The sequence below is a fragment of the Pithys albifrons genome, chromosome Z, assembly GCF_047495875.1.
Source record: "Pithys albifrons albifrons isolate INPA30051 chromosome Z, PitAlb_v1, whole genome shotgun sequence".
In the NCBI taxonomy this organism is placed as follows: Eukaryota; Metazoa; Chordata; class Aves; order Passeriformes; family Thamnophilidae; genus Pithys; species Pithys albifrons.
In genome coordinates this window covers 39,867,193-39,886,333 of record NC_092497.1, presented here as the reverse complement: position 1 = coordinate 39,886,333, position 19,141 = coordinate 39,867,193, and the positions used below count along the sequence as shown (strand labels likewise).

General features: G+C 36.8%; 1 protein-coding gene across 2 annotated transcripts in view; it reads right to left on the bottom strand.

The window, feature by feature from the left end:
- The window catches only part of GRAMD2B (GRAM domain containing 2B), a 54,793-nt gene extending 50,011 nt beyond the window's left edge, over positions 1–4,782 (bottom strand). For both annotated transcript variants that reach the window (XM_071579943.1, XM_071579942.1), the window contains exon 1: positions 4,583–4,782. In XM_071579943.1, the coding sequence (XP_071436044.1) occupies positions 4,583–4,707 (125 nt within the window). In that variant the 5' untranslated portion in view covers positions 4,708–4,782. The remainder of the gene's footprint in view (positions 1–4,582) is intronic.
- Between the last annotated feature and the right edge of the window lie 14,359 nt (positions 4,783–19,141).

Here is a 19,141-nt window from a genome sequence, read left to right as displayed (position 1 = left end):
GAAACACTGCATACTGAGTCTTACTGCTGTGTCTTACGAGGCCATACTGATCAAAAGAACAGTATGGGAAGGAGAGTGAATGGAGAAGCATTGAAATAAAGGAACATTCATCTACCTCCAAATTGTTCCTGGCCTCTTTCTTATATTGTGAAAAAACAACCTTGTGACGTATAATGGTTCAGTTTCGCTATGTGTGAAAAGGCACTCAGCCAGCTGGCATCCAAGTCAGTGTCTTCTCTTAGTTCCTGAGAAAATAAAAGCAGTTATGACATATCTTCCATGCAATATATTGTCCTGGATGTCTCATGGATGGCAATGCTGTCACATTAGAATACTGTGATGCCTAGATCTTGTAATTTAAAATTACAGGAACAAACACCATGGCAGTGAAATGCATTTTTCTTCATTTATAATACAAAAAGTAAATTGCCATTTATAGTGCAGAAATATATTTCCATTTATAATAAAAGAAATATATGTTATCATTTAATATATTGCCTAGCTATGCTGGAAAAGATAAATACAAATATTGCTTGTTCTACTCTGGTGGATCAGATTATCTTGATTTGTCATCCTCTCATTATACATGTCCAAGGAAATGCTGGGTGATGTCCAAATGTGACATCTCTGTATACAGATATAACTGGGACAAAAATTTCAATCCAGGTACAGCTGTATGTTTAGGAGATGAAATAGATTATGTGCATCTAATGAATAAAGTGTGTGCATGTACATAATTATTGAATCTCTGCATCACAGAGGAATGCACTTGGATCCTTTTTGGAACTAGATGTGCATACATGCCTGCAAACGTTTATGATATGTCTAAATATAGCGATCATTTTATTGAGAGAAACCTTTAGTCATCTAGTAGTCTCTGAAGAGCAGTAGTACTCCTTGTTAAGTATATAAGAAAATGAAAATTAGATTCTTTGAGGATAAATTGAATCTTTGACAAGAAAATACAGTGCCCAGACCTTCCAGAAGCTTAGTAAATATTTGTTCTTACCCTTGGAAGAGGCAGATTGAAGTGAGGAACACAAGATAATGAGAAGAAATGAATCGTTCTATCAGTTTTCTCACAGTTATTACATCAGATGGAGTAGTGAATAATATGCTGTTTGACTGAGCTGATAAGAGTTACTGTTCTGTCTCTGAGAGGCTGTATTAGAGCTCTATTACTCAGGGAAATAAAACGCCAAATGTAAATATGTCTTCATAGGCTGCAAAGGGTGAATGCCAAACCCAGATGCAAGCCATTGATTAGTAAAGTGGTTGCCAGTGTTCCAGGTGGTCATAATTGGACTATAAAGACAACACACATTTTAGAAGGTGGTAAGTATGTGCCTATCTTTTGACATGACTGCTTGATTTAATCTGATCTAAGCCTCAACTTTATAGCAGTACATTGGAAGATTCTGAGTGGTATGATTTCAATACAGGAACTACTTTTAAAAAGTTTGCTTTTCTATCAAAAAATCTTCAGAGAGAAAACCTCAATGCGGGGATACTTTCTTGTGTCCAGTCAAAAACCCACCTGTAACAAAACCACCCTTAAAGTGTGTGTTACTAGTTGTTTCACAGTTTTTCTCTTATTTTGCTGTACGCAAAAGATAGGTAAATATTAATGCCAGATTACAGATCCAAAACATGAGTATTGTATTTAATTTATTTATGTATTGTAATGGAACAAATGAGCTGCCCAGCCAGGATTAGAGTTGAGATTTCTTTTGACTCCCATTTCCATTAGTTTACATTTAGAAAACAGACCTCTCCAAGCTGTAAATTTTTCTGTGTTTTTAAAAGGGTTTTTTATAACCTTCACCTAATATGAAATAATATCGATGTTACTGACAAATGCCAAATCTTTTTTTTCCCCCCAATCATTTAATATCCAAATTGCAAGGTGATTATTTGTAGGATTGCTGTAAACATATGTAGCAGTATGACATTCACAGACCTAGGGGTCAGTAGTCCTGATCTAAATTGCTGAAAAAAAAAATCACTTTTTTTTTTTTTCCCCAGAATCACTCTGAAGATTGGTAAAACCCAAAAGACTTGAGATTTTTCTAAAGTTTAGAAATACAAGGATGCTGACATGGATACTCATGTTATAGGGGTGGGCTCCACCTGGGAGGTTGAGATCCCTATTGTTTTAGCCCATATTTTGACCTGGACTAGTGGAAAAGGTTTTCTTCTAATATCTGAGCAACTCTATATATTCATGCTGATAAAATGCTGCATACACATGTGGCCAATACTTTTATCAACACAAATTTCTGATCTATAATGCATGGCTGATACCTCAGCTATAGCTCCAGAGACTTAATTTGCTTCTGAAGTCAGTTCTGCTCTATGTCAGGAATAACATGCTGTCATGGTAATAAACTGTAATCTCCCCTTTATAAAGTGTTAATAACCCCCTGGATTCTGGCAAATTCATGCTCATCCACATGGTGCCAATTACAGTGAGGTGAAAACAGAGGTATATGAAAACTTAGGCATATCGTCAGTTTTTGTCCTCAGGCATGAATAATTAGGATGAACAAGAACAGTCATTAAATACAGTAATTTTTTGCTGTGGGTGCATCTTCATATATAGGAAAAACAGGACTGTGTTGAAAATAGTACCTAAAAATGCAGAGCCTGCATTTATTTTTCCCCAGAGCATTTTACCTGATTTTTCATCAGGCCCATTCTTGAATAAATGTATCATGACTGTGACAAAGACGTGAAAAGCAAGTTTGGTGAGAGCTCAGTACAGCTACCAGCTCATTCTATGCTATCATGCATTCTTCTTACTGGATTGTTTAGTATTTGCATTCTGCTAGTCCGTCTTTGCTATTGATGGAGGTATAGGTTCACAGCAGGCCCTTATGGTCATACTATCCTTACTGAAACCGAAATTGAGTAAACTGAATTTCTAGAAGGCCTGCCCCTATGCCCCTCTGACTTTATCCTTGGCAGGCAGGTTGGATATTGAGAAATCTGACGTAAAGGACTCTGTTCTGAAGTAAAGGGCTGGTCATGCTGCTAACAGCATATATGGTAACTTTTTGTGTAATGTTGCCTAGAGGTAAATAAAAAAGCAGGTAAATTTGTCTGCCCAGTGTTCTGGACAGGACAGAGAAAAGAGGACAAACTTTATATTGCCCAGTTTAGGAAGTGATTAAACATCACCTATATCTGTTTGTCCATCCATATGCCAAGGCATGGACTTACGACCCATGCCTGATTGGAAAATGAGACTGAGACGCATATGAAAACACATGGGTTTTTTTTGTTTTGGTTTTGTTTATTTGGTTGGTTTTGGTTTTTTGTTTGTTTTTTTTTTTTTTAAAAAAGCTCTAAATTATTAGCTGTAGGTAAGACTCTTTGAAAGTTCCAATTAAAACTTAAAATTTCTGATTCTGTATTATCTCTCCAAACTGTTGGACACTATCTCTCTGACATCTGAGTTGGAAGAAAGTACAATATGCAGATATAATATTAAAAAGCCCTAATAACATTTCAAAAGAGAAAAAATGAGGCCAACAGACTCATTTATAGTAGTGACCCAATTACTAATATGAGCTGTTATCCCATATAAAGTATTTGTGCACAACCACAAAGAAATATAATTCAGCCACACAAAGGTTATGTGGAGGTTATCCTTCCAAATCACTCCTCAGGGTTATTTGGCACTTAGCACATACTAAGGACAAGCGTTTGGTAAAGAATTTTCAAGTGGAGTAAGAACCAATAAATGTCTAAAAATATATTGGAATATCTTTTTATAGCTATTTTATTCATGATAGGTTGACATAAATACTGTGAATGTTTTCTTGCTTCTTTGGTAGAGGGGGAAGGATAAGTTGTAAGTGTCAGAAGCCCTCTGACATTGCCTTCTCATATTTGTCTGTGCTGTCTAAAATGTTCATGATTTATCCAGAACTCCTCATGGCAATGACATTCCACCACAGTGGGGGCCTGCATTCAAAAATGTCCACTCTTCCAAAGTAAGAAAACAGATTTCTCCTTAAAACGGTTTTTACTATTGATCTGTCAGGAAACACTTTAGCAGCATTCATTCATGCAAGTGTTCAATTTGCATGGATACTCCTTGTGATTAAGGCAGCTTTTCTCTTGAAACATAATTTAATAAGCATTGCAAAGTTCCTATAGGCCAAAACACACATGAAAATATTTTGTTAGCTCCCTGATCTAACAAAGCTTACATTTGTTTTTTTACAGAGATTCACTCCAATATCACAGATACTTGGATAACCTCGCAGGGGTCACTTTAGGGTTTGAGTTTACTGGTAAATAGTGTTTTACACATTCAAACCCCTGTTTTAGTGTCACAGATAATGACGGAAAGAACAACAACCTTCTGTCCCCCATTAAAAAATTCACCTTTACAGTAGCACTCCCTTTCCCAGTGCAATCAGTAGCATAACATCATTTCTGCTTGCATTGCCTTCTCATATTAAGCTTCCTCATCTGAGTATTGTCATTGCTGAATTTGTCCCAGTGCCCTCCTGTGTTGCTGCCCTATTCCCCCTGTCATCAAATGCATACAGTCTAACATATTGGGATTTACCTTATAAATACTGATCCAGTACTCTCTGTAGGACTGACTGGGGTGTCATTACTTGAATTTCGGAAGCTGTTCCAACTTTCAGAATGAAAAACAGAGTCCTCCGAGGAGTTTCCTTTTCTCAGCATTTTAATGGAGTTAACTGCAGACTTGGGTAAGTTCAGTCTAGAGTGATCCTTGAAACGCACAGCCTTTCACTGCGTAGGAAGTGCTGCCTTGGTGCAACTCCTGCTCAAGCCAGATTTAAAAATCTATTAATGAGTAACATATTGATGTGATGTCATACGGGAGTTTCTTTTTTATCTGCAGCACTTGTAAGTTCACTTGAAAACAAGTCTAGGTGCACTCTGTCTTTGAAATGTCATTATTAATAGCAATAACTTGTTTTGATGTATTAAGAAGGAATGTAAAACAAGAACTGTATTTCAAATGATGTCTTGTTGACAGGTTTCTACCAAAAACTGTAACATGATCTGTCATACATTCTACTTTGTGAGTTATCTACCTGTCTCTAAGTACCCAAGTTTGAATAACATATGTATATGTTTCAGAAGTGACTACATCCATGCATCCTGACATGTCAAATTATTACATTGCACTACTCCAGTGGCAAATTTGTGCACACATTTTCATGTAGCTGCTATAAAGTCAAATCATTGCAATTCAGTTTAAAAATGGATAGTATTTTAATTCTCAGTGCCCTGAACAGCAACTGGGCAAAACCAGTTTGCCTAACCAGTTTTTCCATAGAAATTGGCAAACATTAACTACAAACTAGCACAGTTTCCTGTTTGTTGATTGAGCTAGTCAAGGAAATGATCAGTGATGTTTCTTTAGATTGCAAATCCTTTTATAGTACCAACCAGTTCAGCACTCAAGGTGTCCAGAATGTTAAACTTCATTTAGGACCTGCATGATAATGAGGGTTTCTGCATGAGACTGAACAAAGATGTTGAATGTAGTGCTTTCTATTTTCAGCATCTATAAATAGATTGTGAAACGGTACAAATAAATTTGGACTGTTCAGAGGGGGTTTTATATAAACTTACAGGCATTTTATCAAGCCATGATGTATTTCTCATTTTGATTTAGTTTTTGTCTCTGGTTTCTTTGCATAACTAAATATCTGGTCTTTTTTAAATAGAAAATTTGTTTTGTGACCTGTATTGAAAAAACTGTAATGAAATCTGTAAATATGTGAAACAATAACTCTTGAAATACCATATTAGCATAATAGCTCAGAAACAAAGGGAAAGATGAAATGACTATTTGCTTGGAAGTGAAAAGTTCCAAAAAATGTGGAAATTGTGAAAGAAAAAAGGCAGAAAAGGAATGAAATACATGCTCTTCATCATCTTAGGTATTTTCCTGTGGAACTTGTACTTAAGGAGCTGTATTTAAGCTACTTGGAATCTGAATTAATGCCTCCTTGAGAAGCTGTGCTGTACACCTTTGGTTTCCTGACATCGAGACCTTTGTTACTCTGCACTTGGTGCTGCATGATCACTGGCTACAAAGGGCTGGCCAGCTAGGCAAAGTCTCTGTACTTTATTCCTCCTCCATAAAACAGGTGATATAACCTTCAATAAACACAGTAAATAAAAGCTTTTCCCTTCTCTAGTCACAGGGAGAATTTGCCTTGGCTCTGCTTTGTTGTTCACCATCTTTGTTCTTTTCCAAGAAAATAGCATTCTTAAAATTGATTAGAGAACTTAAGTGACGTGGTGAGCTCATAAATCATTAATATGGGGTACTTATCTTTGAAAACAGTCTATTTGAACAGTAAAATGTTATGAAAACTCTCAAAATGCCAACTGTGTTTATTCTATATGTTAAAGAGCAAGTACAGAGAGAGAGCAATTGAATTTTTCCACAAATGGGTAATCACAGGAACATTTTTAGCAAGGAACAACTACAACATGGTTTTTTCCTTCAATTTTATGCATCTTTGCCATTGTCTACAAAACAGTTAAATTCTCTCACAGAGTACTGTGCCTGCCTCTAAACCATCCTATGCTACCACAGGGTAAGTCTATGCTTTCCAGCCTGCAATTACATGACTACTTGCATATGTCTGTACTAAAGGGCCTCTAGGTTTGTTCTTGCCAGTGCCATAACCAGGTCAGGTACTAGGCCAGGGTGTTTAATGCTCTCATGCCTATACAGCTGGTGTTACTGAGCTAGTTTAGGTCTATCTCAGGCTGATTACATAGAACCATAGTGTCATTTATGTTCAAAAAGACATTTAAAATCAAGTCCAACTCTAAACCTAGCACTGCTGAGTCTGCTTTTGAACTTTGTTGCAGTGGCATGTGGTGTTTTGTATGGTTATGTAAAGCAAAACAGGCTTGCGTGACAGTACCCTGAGACTTACCGCTGCTGCTTATTAAGAGGTCTTACCTTTCTTGAATATTGCAGCAATAACTGCCTGGACTGATGCAAAGAGGAGCAGGCCTATGAGACACATTTTTGGTGGGAGCAGAGAAGTGTAGTGCTGGTTGTGCTGTCATATGCCCAAAGATAGAGATTTTCTCTCCTTATCATAAGGCTCGTAAAAACTTGAGTTTACTATTGATTTCTAGTGGCTCTGCACATCTGTGATCTTAAGATGTTTTGGAGATTGCTTTAGGGCTGGAAAAGAGCAGATGGTTGTCTGCAGTTAGGAGCTCAAAAGGGCTGACCTCACAGTGCCTGTATAAAAGATAAGACTTGAATTCATGCCATTTGTATTCCAAGGGGATCTAGACTGCATGACCAGCTTTGGGATTGCCCTATTTTGGTGCAAGTGTAAGCAAACCTAGTAGTTTTTAACCACTAGGCAAATTTTTACAACAGTAAATCTGTCCCCATCTTTCTGATTCCTGGTATCCATAATTGTTTTCTGGGGAAATAGATACCACCAGAAATTTAATGCATAGAGTTGTGGCGCAGATACAGTACTTAATTTCCTTATCTGCTCACTTCAAACCTCTTAGCAGTAGTTAACAGACACCAATATCTTTTTTCTTTCTGATGCAGTGGATCAGGTGTGGAGAGAACGTGATACTCCTGATGGTGTGGCTATCTGCTGTACACAGACTTCTCCCCAGAGAATTGTTCTTCATGTTCTTAAAAAAATGGTAACTCAGTGGTTTCTAAGCTTGAATACATGTTTTACTCTGTCTCTTGCTGTCTCATACAATGAAAACAGTATTTCCCCTTTATATTCCTCTTCCTTTAGTCTACTTTTCTTCAACTCCATATTCATATTCAATCCAGAGTGCCCTTCTTTTTCTCATAATCAAACTATGGCCTTTAATTCTGACCTTTGTCACTGACACTCTGTTATTGCTTACCTGCTAGACTAGATCTTGTGGAGTATAGCACTGTTGCAATTCTTTCTGATAGGCAAGCAGAGGGGAAAAAAAAGTTGATGTCCTTGAACCTCATGCAATTTAATTCTCAGTCTGCAGCAGTCATCACAAAAAGGTTAGAATTTATCCTGAAAAATGTACAAATTTATTGTCTTATTTTTGTTCTCTTGACTACTGCATTTTTTTTTCTTTTAATTTACAATAAAGTAATTTTCCTGGAGTAATTAACTCCAGGAAAAGAAATGGTAGATTACTATTGCTTTCTCGACCCTGGAGTATTTTTGCTGAGGATAGAGATACTTTGAAATATATTAACAATGCTGATTGTGTTGCACCCTTATGTCTTTACTAAAATGTTCTCATGTTATTAGATAGAAAGAAAAAAAGTGATGAAATCTCTGTATTCAGAACAACAGGTTTCATTTATGCTGGGAAAGCCTTTGTGCCATGTGATAGGTAAGTGCTAAGAAACTACATGCAGATTGCAAGTGGAAGTGATGATAAAGGGAGATGTTCACCAAAATGCGTAAAGAAATTTTGGGAAACATATTCTGAACAAAACATTTAAATTTATTACCAAACAAGAATGAATCAAATCAACAGTAAACCGGCTGCTGTACTTGTGGCAGAATGTCATACCAGTGATTTGGGATGGTAGTGAACACTATTATGAAGAATCACATAAGAATTTACATCTTGGCTGGAGTGCAGCTATAAAACTGTACAGATTTTTTGATAAAGAGCAAGGGAGTAGATGAGTGGGCATTTTATCAGTTTGTTCTGAGTCTCTGAACTTCTGGGCCTGTAAACTGAAATAAGACTGTGCATAATTATCTCTAGAATAACCAGGAGGGGAATAGGTGAAGCAACATTTAACTAGTGGCCTGAAGAACTGAGTTCTTGCTTTACAGGTTTAGTGCGGATAATTTTTGTTTTGTTTTAGAGAAGCAGCTTCTCTGATTCAGAACTGACATTGTCTTTCATGGTTAGGATTGCCTCCAATTTTTGTTTTCCTTTTTGCTGCCTGGACTAAGTCTGTGCAAAAATTAGTATTTTTTCTCTGACCTGTACATTTGGAAAGTGCACCTATCCACAGATGATTCCAGGAGGAAATATGGATCAGATGTAGTGCACTCTAAAATTGGTTTGGACATTTTTGGATAAGTTTTATATCTAGTTTCTGATACTTCTTTCTCTACTCTTACATTTCCTGGTTTTCCTCTTGAACTAGGGTTTGATCTGTTCTACTCTATGCTTGATTTGCAACGAGATACACCCAGATTGTATGTAGTAAGTTTTGAGTTGTGCCTGTTTCTGCTTAACCTTAAACAAATACTGTGTTGAGTATGTGGGATGATACTGAATGATATCATGGGTTGCTGTATATCCTTCTGTCCTGCTTTGAATGCTGAAGAAGACCAGAACTGATAGAATCACAAACACATTTAAAGAGCAAGGAGACAGAAAATTTTCTTAACTGGTCAGGTGCAGTGAGAGAGGTAGATGAATATGTAACATAGAAGAATGACACCTAGAGTTACATAGGAATGATCTGAATGGTGTGGTAGTCATGTTTGTGAAAGCCAGTGACTGTTTTTCTCTTTAGTAATCTCGCTGTAGGAATGTACACTTAAAACTATTTCTTTTCCGCTCCCTGGCATGGTGGTCACCTCAGGAGATGCTGTTTTGCTTACTCCACTGTATGGCTAATCCCCTTCTTCCCCCTAGAACTCCCCCATGCTCAGCTTCTGGAGGCACATAGCTGAGACTAACCCACTTGACATATTTTAGCATATCTGGATTTGGATGTTTCTACTTCCTGGCAGGAAAACCTATTTTAAAAAAAAACCATCACCCAATGAAATTAGAAGAAAGCCTTTGGGGTGGAGAACTGGGTCTGATGTAGTCAGGTTATGAAAGGCACCTTTAACTTAGAAGATCAGGCTTTGTAAAATTTTCTTTTAATAGAGGGGAAAAAAGTTTGCCAAAGTCTAAAAAGTCAAACTTTAATGCTGAAGAACTTGGGACTAATAGGGAAATATAAGACAAAAATTCTCTGAGTTTGTTGCCCTGTGTGAGTGAGAGACTTGGGTTTGTAATTAGCAGAAAAAACCACATTGTCTTGTTGAGTAAAAAATTACTGCTGTTTATAAAGCCTGGATATTTGCAGGATATGCTTTAAAAAGTTAAATAAATTCAGCCTTGTAATGACTACTTTTCCCATTCTTGAAGTGATTGCTAGAAGCTTGAAGTAATATCAGTCCAAGCACTAAAAATATGAATTAATCTATTCTCTTCAGTACTGGAATACTAATACTACGAATAATATCTTTATTTATGCAGCTCTATCTGATGAGTTTGTCCAGGTCATGATTTTATACTTTCTGTAGTAGTGATGAAGATTACAGTCAAATGTGAACTAAAATGTTGTTGCAAATCAGAAGTGACAATATTTTGCCAAGCTGGTGGCTGCTGACATGAAAGGAAGAGATAAATTCAGTAAGCAGCATTGTGAAATGTTGGAGATTTCTCCTTATCCATAGTGCCGTGATCTCTGAGGTGCACTTACGCTATCTGTCTTCTGGCTAGACCTCTGCTTTATTAAATACTTTACTTGGTAAAGGAAGTATTGGTTTGTATAGTGCAAAATATCATTGCTGACTGTATAGTGACACCTCCTCTTGAGCACTGCATGGCCAAAGGCATTAGTGAATAAAACAAGAAATTCCAGCAGTGTTTACCTAGTGCAGCAGCACCAAGAAGTTGCATGAGACAGTAATAATATCAGCGAGATCACAGTTGGTAATACAGTTGTCAGTAAAACAACAAGGTGTCAATAGGAATAAAACTCCAAGGCCAGCTTTAGTATGTCAGTGTAACAAATTGTTAAAGCAGGAATGGCATTTGAGGCATTACACAAAATCCAGCCTAGCTGAACAGAAGCTTCATCAGACTTCTTATCCAGTCACTGTCAGACAACCCTGTGCTGCAACAGTGAACTTAATTTGCACATAGGAAGCACAGGAAAACGTCACTTGAGAGAAAATTGCCTACAGTAATCAATAAAGATGATCTGAACAAGTAATGGATTTGGTTGCTTTGATTTTCTCAGGGAGTGATTAGACAAACCCATAAGGAAGGCAAACAGATGCCTTGAAACCTGTTTTTCTGTTCCTTATAAAAAAATGGCAGTTTACTGCTCTGACATAGTCCTGATCAGATTATGAGCTCAGCTGTTCAAGTGTTCCCTTCCTAGCTCTTACCATATATTTTTATTTAACACAAACAATAGGAGGAAGGTTTGGAAAGACAAGATTAATCTTACATGATTGCCCAGTAGAGTGCTTCCTGAAAGTAAAATAAAAGTATGTATTTTGTTGGAAAGAAACTTTTTCCTTTTGAATTCCTTTTAACTTTATATTTCTATCCCTGCATATGCAGACATCTGCTTTTATCTACTGTCTCTCTCTGTGTAACTGTGTTAAAGGCAAAACACTTTTTGCTCAGACATGACCATTAGAAGGAGCCTTGTCAGTTCAAAAAGGGAATTAAGGTTTAGGTGTATTTCTTTTCCCTTGAAGCTATTATATTTAGCACAATTTCTATTTACATAGGCCTCAGATATTTTCTGCATGAAAGACAAAGAAGAGCACAGAAATTACATTGTTCAGAAACAAAATTCCTGTTTGCAACCTGGATATTTATTTATTTGGTTTCCGTCTTGTTTTTCCCTTGATTTGCTTAATTTCTTTCATCTCAAGTGAATTGCTGTATATACTTTTCCTATGTAGAGCATTATTTGAGGCATTTGCCAAGTTGAGTGGCTCCATCTATCCCTCCTGACTCTGTGAGCACAGTTGCAATATCACAGTTCAGGCCCTGTGCCGTGCACCCGTGAGAGAGAAGACTGTCTATCTGGACCTCTAGGGTGAGTTACTTCATGCAGTGAATTACCTGAACTGAATGTGTCAATAAAGGCTACTGCTGAAAAACACAGGTGAACTGGACTCTGTTATCCCTGGAGGTGTTTAAAAGACCCATAGATATGGGTCTTCAGAACATGGTTTAGTGGTGGACTTGGCAGTGCTGGGTTAGCAGTCAGACTCGATGATTTAGAAGTCTTTTCCAGCCTAAATGATTCCATGCTTTTATTTCAGTGGTAGCTGTAGAGCATATCTGCTGCTGCTGTATGTCTGGTTGTGGAGCAGGGAAGGAGTCTGCAGCACTCTTCTGCAAGTGGGTGAGGTGTTGGACAGGATTTTTCTTTTTCTTTTTTCTTTCAAGAATACTTTTTTTCTCTGAAGCTTGTAGGCATACAGCCTGCATGTCCCTAATGGGAAGATTTATTTTAAAGTACACATCAATTAAAACTGGTTTTTGGGCCAGTATTTACCATTTAAGAGAGTTTGCACCACATTAGCTACTTATAAAGAAATTGCAATTATGCAGGAATAGGTTATAACAATAGAGCCTCATTAGTGTAAAATACCTCTGTGCATGTTCTAATGAGAAGGTTAACACATTGTACAAACAGCACCTAATGAAGTAATGCCACCCTTGAGAGTTGAATAACAGTAGACCTGTTTTTACAATTACATTAAGTGAAACTTGAAGATGTGAAGGTATTTTGGGAAGGTTAAAAGAGCTCGACTGATTTTGATCTAGTCTCTGTAACCAATTAATGCTGAGTGTTTGAAAAGCCTGCTCAAGCAGCCAATGTCACTCAAAGTGAGGCAGGGAGAGCCTTCAGTTTGACTAGCAATACAGAACTGTGTCCTTGAAGCACGTAATACTTTAGATGAGTTACATAAAGCTATTGTTTGGCTCAATTTTCAGTAGGTAGTACTACTACAAAGAACTGAACCATGGTAATTTTGCTCTGTTCATCTCTGCACACATGCCTTTTAGTCATTAGTTTGAAAATATAAGGAAGCACTTTTAAATTCTATACTAGTAGAACAAGCTTTTTTTACTTTTCAGTGGTTACATAGTTTATTATTAAAAATGAGATGGATTGGAATTTCCATCTGTATTGTGTTGTATTGAAAAATACCTTCCACAGTGAAGAAAAAAATTGTAATAAACTACCTGGTAAGCTAATAACATAAGAAACCCAAATAAGTTGTTGATGTGCACAGAACAATCTTGTACGTTGAAAATTAAGTATAGATTTATGTGTCAATATGCTATGCCAAGCTACTAATTTGTTAATGATAATACAAAAGTACCCTAAGTGAATAAAGTCTGTTTATGCTTAAACAGAAGACATAGTCCAATGTTCCAGTAAAATGGAAAACAACACTTCAAGGCTTTATAACATGTAGCTTTAAATTCCTAATTTAAACTAGCAATTTAAAATAGTAATAAATATTTCTTATTAATTTGCTGAATTTTTAACCTGATAGTAAATTATTTGTATTAAGGAAATGCAGAAAATATCAGAAATACTTTTTTTCCTCACTTGCTAGTTTTGCTGGTAACCTTTAATATTTTTGTCAGTTTTATATCTAAATTAAACCACTGGAGTAATATTTTGTATCAATTTTGGTTTATAATCAGGGTGGTTGCATAGTTTAGGAAGTTTGATTTTATATCCACCATTCTAATGTTGTGTCACAGAATCATAGAATCACTAAGGTTGGAAAAGACTTCCAAGATCACCAGGTCCAACCTTTGACTGAACACCACTATGACAACTAAGCCTTAGCACTAAGTGCTACGTCCTGTTGTTTCTTGAACACCTCCAGGGATGGTGACTCCACCACTTCCCTAGGCAGTCTGTTCTAATGCCTTAAAACCGCTTCAGTGAAAAACTTTCTGATATTCAACCTCAACCCTCCCTGGCACAGCTTGAGGCTATGTCCTATCTCTAAAAAATGCCCTTAAAAATGCTGTTAAAACTCACTGTTTTACACTAGGTTCTTGGGGTGTGATGATCACTTTGCATGTGTAGCAGCAGTTTTCATCAGCAGATTTCTTTCTGTGTGTTGTTATTCAGACAAGCACTGTATTTTTAATTAGCTCAACATGTTGAAGCTAGCTTTTGGGTTCAGCCTTGTTTCTGACTTACCCAGAGAAGCCAGGAAATGTAGATTGTAATATGATTCTTCACTGACAATCTGCAATTGCTATCTAGAATTCTTCTCAAATTTTAATTAAGCCTCCAGCAATAAGACATCTATTTTCTAAATTCTATTGACTCTGCTAATGATTGCTCTGCCACTTATTTTCATTATGACTATTTTTCTGATGCAGTCTGCTGCGTGTCAATGGCTTAGTAGTTCACACACTTTTTCCCTCTCACATCCGGTAAAGTTTCCCTATGACTCAACCCGTTCTTCCTCCTCACCAATCCTACATGTATAACTTTTGTTTTTGTGTGTGTGTGTGTGTGTGTGTAGTTTACTTCTTTCTCGATAAAATTACCACCTTTTGTGGTTCAGCTGCCACTTTTACAACAAGATCTCCAGAAAATACTACATATCCTCCTCCTGCTTCCTGGTATGCCCTCAAGGGTTATGGAAATGCATAGACTGTTTGAAATGAAGATAAAAAAGGAATAAGCCATTTGGAAACAATAGTCTTCCTCTTTGTGCGCAGTGAACTTATGACATTTATCAGGGAGTAAAATAGAAAAGGTTCAGAAAACAAAAGGTCAGGTTCTGTTCCCTTCAATCTAATTTTTTAAAAAATCTGCATTATAAATGATATTTTCTGTGTAAATGATTTTCAAACCTGTTGACTATTTCTTTGAATTAATAAAATAAGAAAACTCTCCCAAGGTATAAAGTAGTATTTGGTTGAATAATATACATTTTCATTGGAGCAGCCTAAACCTTGGATTATTTTATAGGACAACAGTTAAAACAGGGAGACCACCTGTCCAAGCTTGTAACACTAGGGCAAAGTTTAATTTTCTGATCTAATGTTGCCTCAAGAAAAAGATGCAATGGAGACAGCACCACTCACACAGATAATGAGAAAGCTGATAAAATACTATTCTGAAGTTTTAACCTATTCCCCGCCCCCCCCTCCAAAAAACCAACTAATCAACCAAAAAAACCCGCTCCCCGCAGTGGGTTATTTTCCTATTCTGAGTTTTTTTTCTTTTAAAGCAAAGGTACTAAATACAGGCGAACAGCACCATCTAGTGGGTCCTGCCATCGTGGTGGTCTGTGCTGGGGGACGTCTGCCTCTTCCCTGGGAACGGCAGTCAGGGCGCCACACCCCGCACCTCTTTTGCTGGTACTTCAGCTACCAGTTCCTATTTCCCTGGAATAGCGGCTAATGGAAATGATAAACTACACTATGCAAAAACTTAGTGCATGACTTTTCTCCAGCTTAGGGTGAGTTCTGGATCTTTAGTAATCCACTGATTTATTTAATTGTTCTAAAAACTATTCTGATAACACTTCGACTAAAAGCAACCTTGACAAAAGTTCCCCATTTGAGAACGCTCTTGATTTTCCCTGCAGTGGATTTATTAATAGTTAAGACAGGTCTTCAGCAATGGTCTTTCTTTCAAAGAAAACTACACTGTGATCCATTTCCCCTTCTGGCTCATAAAATGTTGTCTAAATGTAGTTTATTTTTGCAAAAATAGAAATTAAAGTTACTCTAAGAGGCTGAGCTAAGAATGATGGAACAAGTGAGAAAATTGAGATCTGAAAGCAGCCAGATATCAAAACAAGTGTTTAGTTAAATTTACTTATGAGTTATTTGCTAATTTTAATGGAAAATGACATAAAGCAAGAAATTTATAGACTGGAGGAAGTTTTATAAATTTTTACTTTATAGAGAAAAAGATTTATTATGTGGCTTTTTACTCAATGTTCTCTACATTATGTGTCAATATTGCATTTTCTACATTTGAGATTGCTGGATAACAGAATAGAACATGTGCCCATCAGGTTTGAGCAAGTACTTGTGAGATCTGCTACAGAAGCTGTGTCTCATTTTGTGACGTAAATGTTTGTGGTTTGTTAAGTATAAGTTACGGAGAAGAACTCATAGACTCAGAATCATAGAATAGTTGGAAGGGATATTAAAGATCATCTTGTTAAGTCTCATGAGCTTCCCATGGACCCAAATCTCGAGCTTTTCTAGGTCTCATGGTATTTCTCATCATCCAATTCATATGAAAGAGTTTTAAAATATTATGTGTTTGGTATATTAAATCACGTGTCTTGAATTAGTTATGAAGAGTGACACATAATAGATCCTAATCTGATCTGATTGCAAAACACAAGAATTGAGTATGTCCTGAATATGATTGGGAAAAAAGTGTCATCAAAGGAGGTTTTCTGGAATTTGACGTTAGAAAGGAGAATTGCTTTTGTATATACTAGGGAATTTATGCTTAGTCACAAACCATTCATGATAACTGTGTAATCCAGTGTTTGTCTGTTTTCTGAAATACATTTGTTAACATAATGAAAGCTGATTCAAATTGCCTCTGATACATTCTTGCAGATGCAAATGGTGCAATAATCTATCAGTGGACCAAACTAGGTTTTAAGGTTGTTGCCATGTTCGTGCTTGGAGAGGCCCCATTGATAACGGTGCTTCTTTTGCCAGGATGGTGCACAGAAACATGATCAAGACAGAGAGGCTACTTTGTGTAACTGCGAGATCTCTGGGATCTGACTTTTGCTTTTGCCCTGTAGTGATACACCTAGTGTACTTGAAATTATATGTGGAAGTGAGTATATATCTGAATTCTGAAAATTCAATGCAAACTCTTTAAAATTATTTAAAGGGGGGTGGGGGCGAAATTGTGTGATTTCCTTCCTTTGGCTTTTTTGTGTTTAAAACAACCTCTCACCCCCTGGCTAAAAGTACTCCAAACTTCCATTTAGCATGTTTAGGATCAAAAGTATTTGAACAACATTTTATAAATTGCACTTTCTCAACGGAGATGGATGGAAGAGAGATCAGAAATATCAATTTTGCCATAAAATATGCTGATATGTTCTACTTTACCTTCATTTTACCTACATCTGTTTGTTTATGAACTCATGACTTTTCAAGGCTTCTGCAGTGTCTAACTTCATCTCCTGATCTGGAGACTGATTTTTTTTGCCCAATTTTTCTAAGCTGTGAGTAGCTCTGCCTCCTGCATACATATAGCCACGAAGGCCATAGACAGGATTCTGGATTGCTAGAACTGCTGACTAGCTATATTTGCATAATATTTACATAAAATATTTTATACTTTTGCTTATAAGAGGAAGCTTTGCAGGCTTGAGAAACAGTATTGCACAAATTAATAGAGGGATTCAATGTCCTTGAGCTCTTTTTCATCATAAGGGCTAAATTTCATTATTTAGTTACATAGATAAGGGACTAAATATCTTTCTATTTTACATTAAGTGTGTCTTGGCATAGTACCTTTGACCTCAACACAGCAGGAGTGTTAAGGCTGGAAAAAACTTTGCTGCAGATTTTCCAAATCTGGCTATTAGCACATTATTTTTCCTCTGTTAAATTGCATTCATATTCTTGTAGGTTTCCTCCTCCAAACAGCTTTTCAGTTGTAAAGGATTGCCATCCTTTTGCAAAAGAAGAATATTTAGTATCCTCTTGATTTTTTTCCTGAGGAAAGTAGTTCTTCACATATTTCAGTATTGAAAATAAAGTCTCATCCACTGTACCTTTTGTCGCTGTTATGGTAACAACTGGATGTGCTAGTAAGACTTGAAGGTGTTTTGATTTCATATTGTGTTTGATTTTATTGGATGATGCCTTTGTGTGCAGGAAAGCAGAAAGGTGTCAGCACACTCTTTGCAACAATCAACACCCTTGGCAAGAAAGAACCATTAATTTTAGTAATGCTTTCCGTGTTATTTATTCAATGAACTTCATTGTAATAAATACAAAACTCTTCCCTCATCTGCCAGTCAATCAAAATGCAGGCAATTGTGTGCTGTTGGCAAACTGGCCTTTCAGCTCATCCCAAACCATGGAAATTAAATCCAAAGTGTGCAGATGGTGATATGCAATCTCCAAGGCCTGTTATAAAGCTAGATAAAACTGCTAGCTTGTGGGAATCTGAAATCCAGCTTACAGCATAAAGAGCTAGAAATCTAAACAGCAAGCCTTGATCAACGAAGGCTGAGAGAAATTCCATCACCAAGAACAGAGGAAGTCTTGGTAATACTCAACTTGAAGATAAGCTATCTCCTGCCTTAACATAAGAAAAGAGTCTAGAATGAATGTTATCAGATTGTGTTGTAATTTCCTGCTGTCTTCCCTCCATAAATTCCTGAAATTACCATAACCCTTCCTACCTATTAGCATGTGTCTCCCTGAAACCTTAAAAAGTAGTCAGGTGTTCAATAAAGGATTCCAGTTTTGTTCCCCATGCTGGGATCGTGTAGTTTTTGACCGTCTCACTAGCTGAACATGCCTCTCCTTATCCTCAGAGGAGCTTCAGCTGGTATATGAAATTCATGATGCCTTGCTTTCATTCCAGGGTTCAGAACACATAACCTTTAAAAGGTTAAAGAGTATGTTAGTGAAATGTGCAAGGAGTGGAGCCAAGAAAGCAAATCTGTCCTGTCCTGTGTTGCTTATACTGAGGGCACACAACAAAGGCTGCACTGGGTCCTGCACTGCCTTTTGATTTTGGGTTATGTAGCATCAAAATGTGTGCCTGCCCTCTGAGGCTTCAGCTTCTATTCTTGATGTCTCATTCAGTCTCTGCATAGTTGCTTTGGTTCTTTTGATAAAAAACGTGCTCCTGCTGTACTCAACAGACTAATAGTCTCTGCCATTTCACACATAGGGTTTTAAATGCCATTCTAAACTGAGATAATGGGTACACCTGTAAAATGTTAGTGTATCTGAAAATACAGCTAATACTGAAAAAGTTAAAAAATTTGAAAGATTTCTTTTTTTTTAACAGTCTGCTCTAATTTACGGTTTGTATAGTTACAGTAATTTTTTTTCCCCAAATCAAATAATTCTATGCCTTGGTTGATCAATACTGGGCTTTCATTTTGTCAGAAATTAGGGTGCAGACAGCTGAAGCTTGCTAGAAAATACATTCACATTCTTGAACCTTGATATTGCTAGGACATGATTTCAACACAGTAATAAAAGACAGAGAACCCAGGTATAGCTACACATCTTGAACCACAGGGACAATTTGTAAATTTCCAAGATGCCTAAATGCTATAACTTTGTGTATGTCCATGTAATTTCAGGT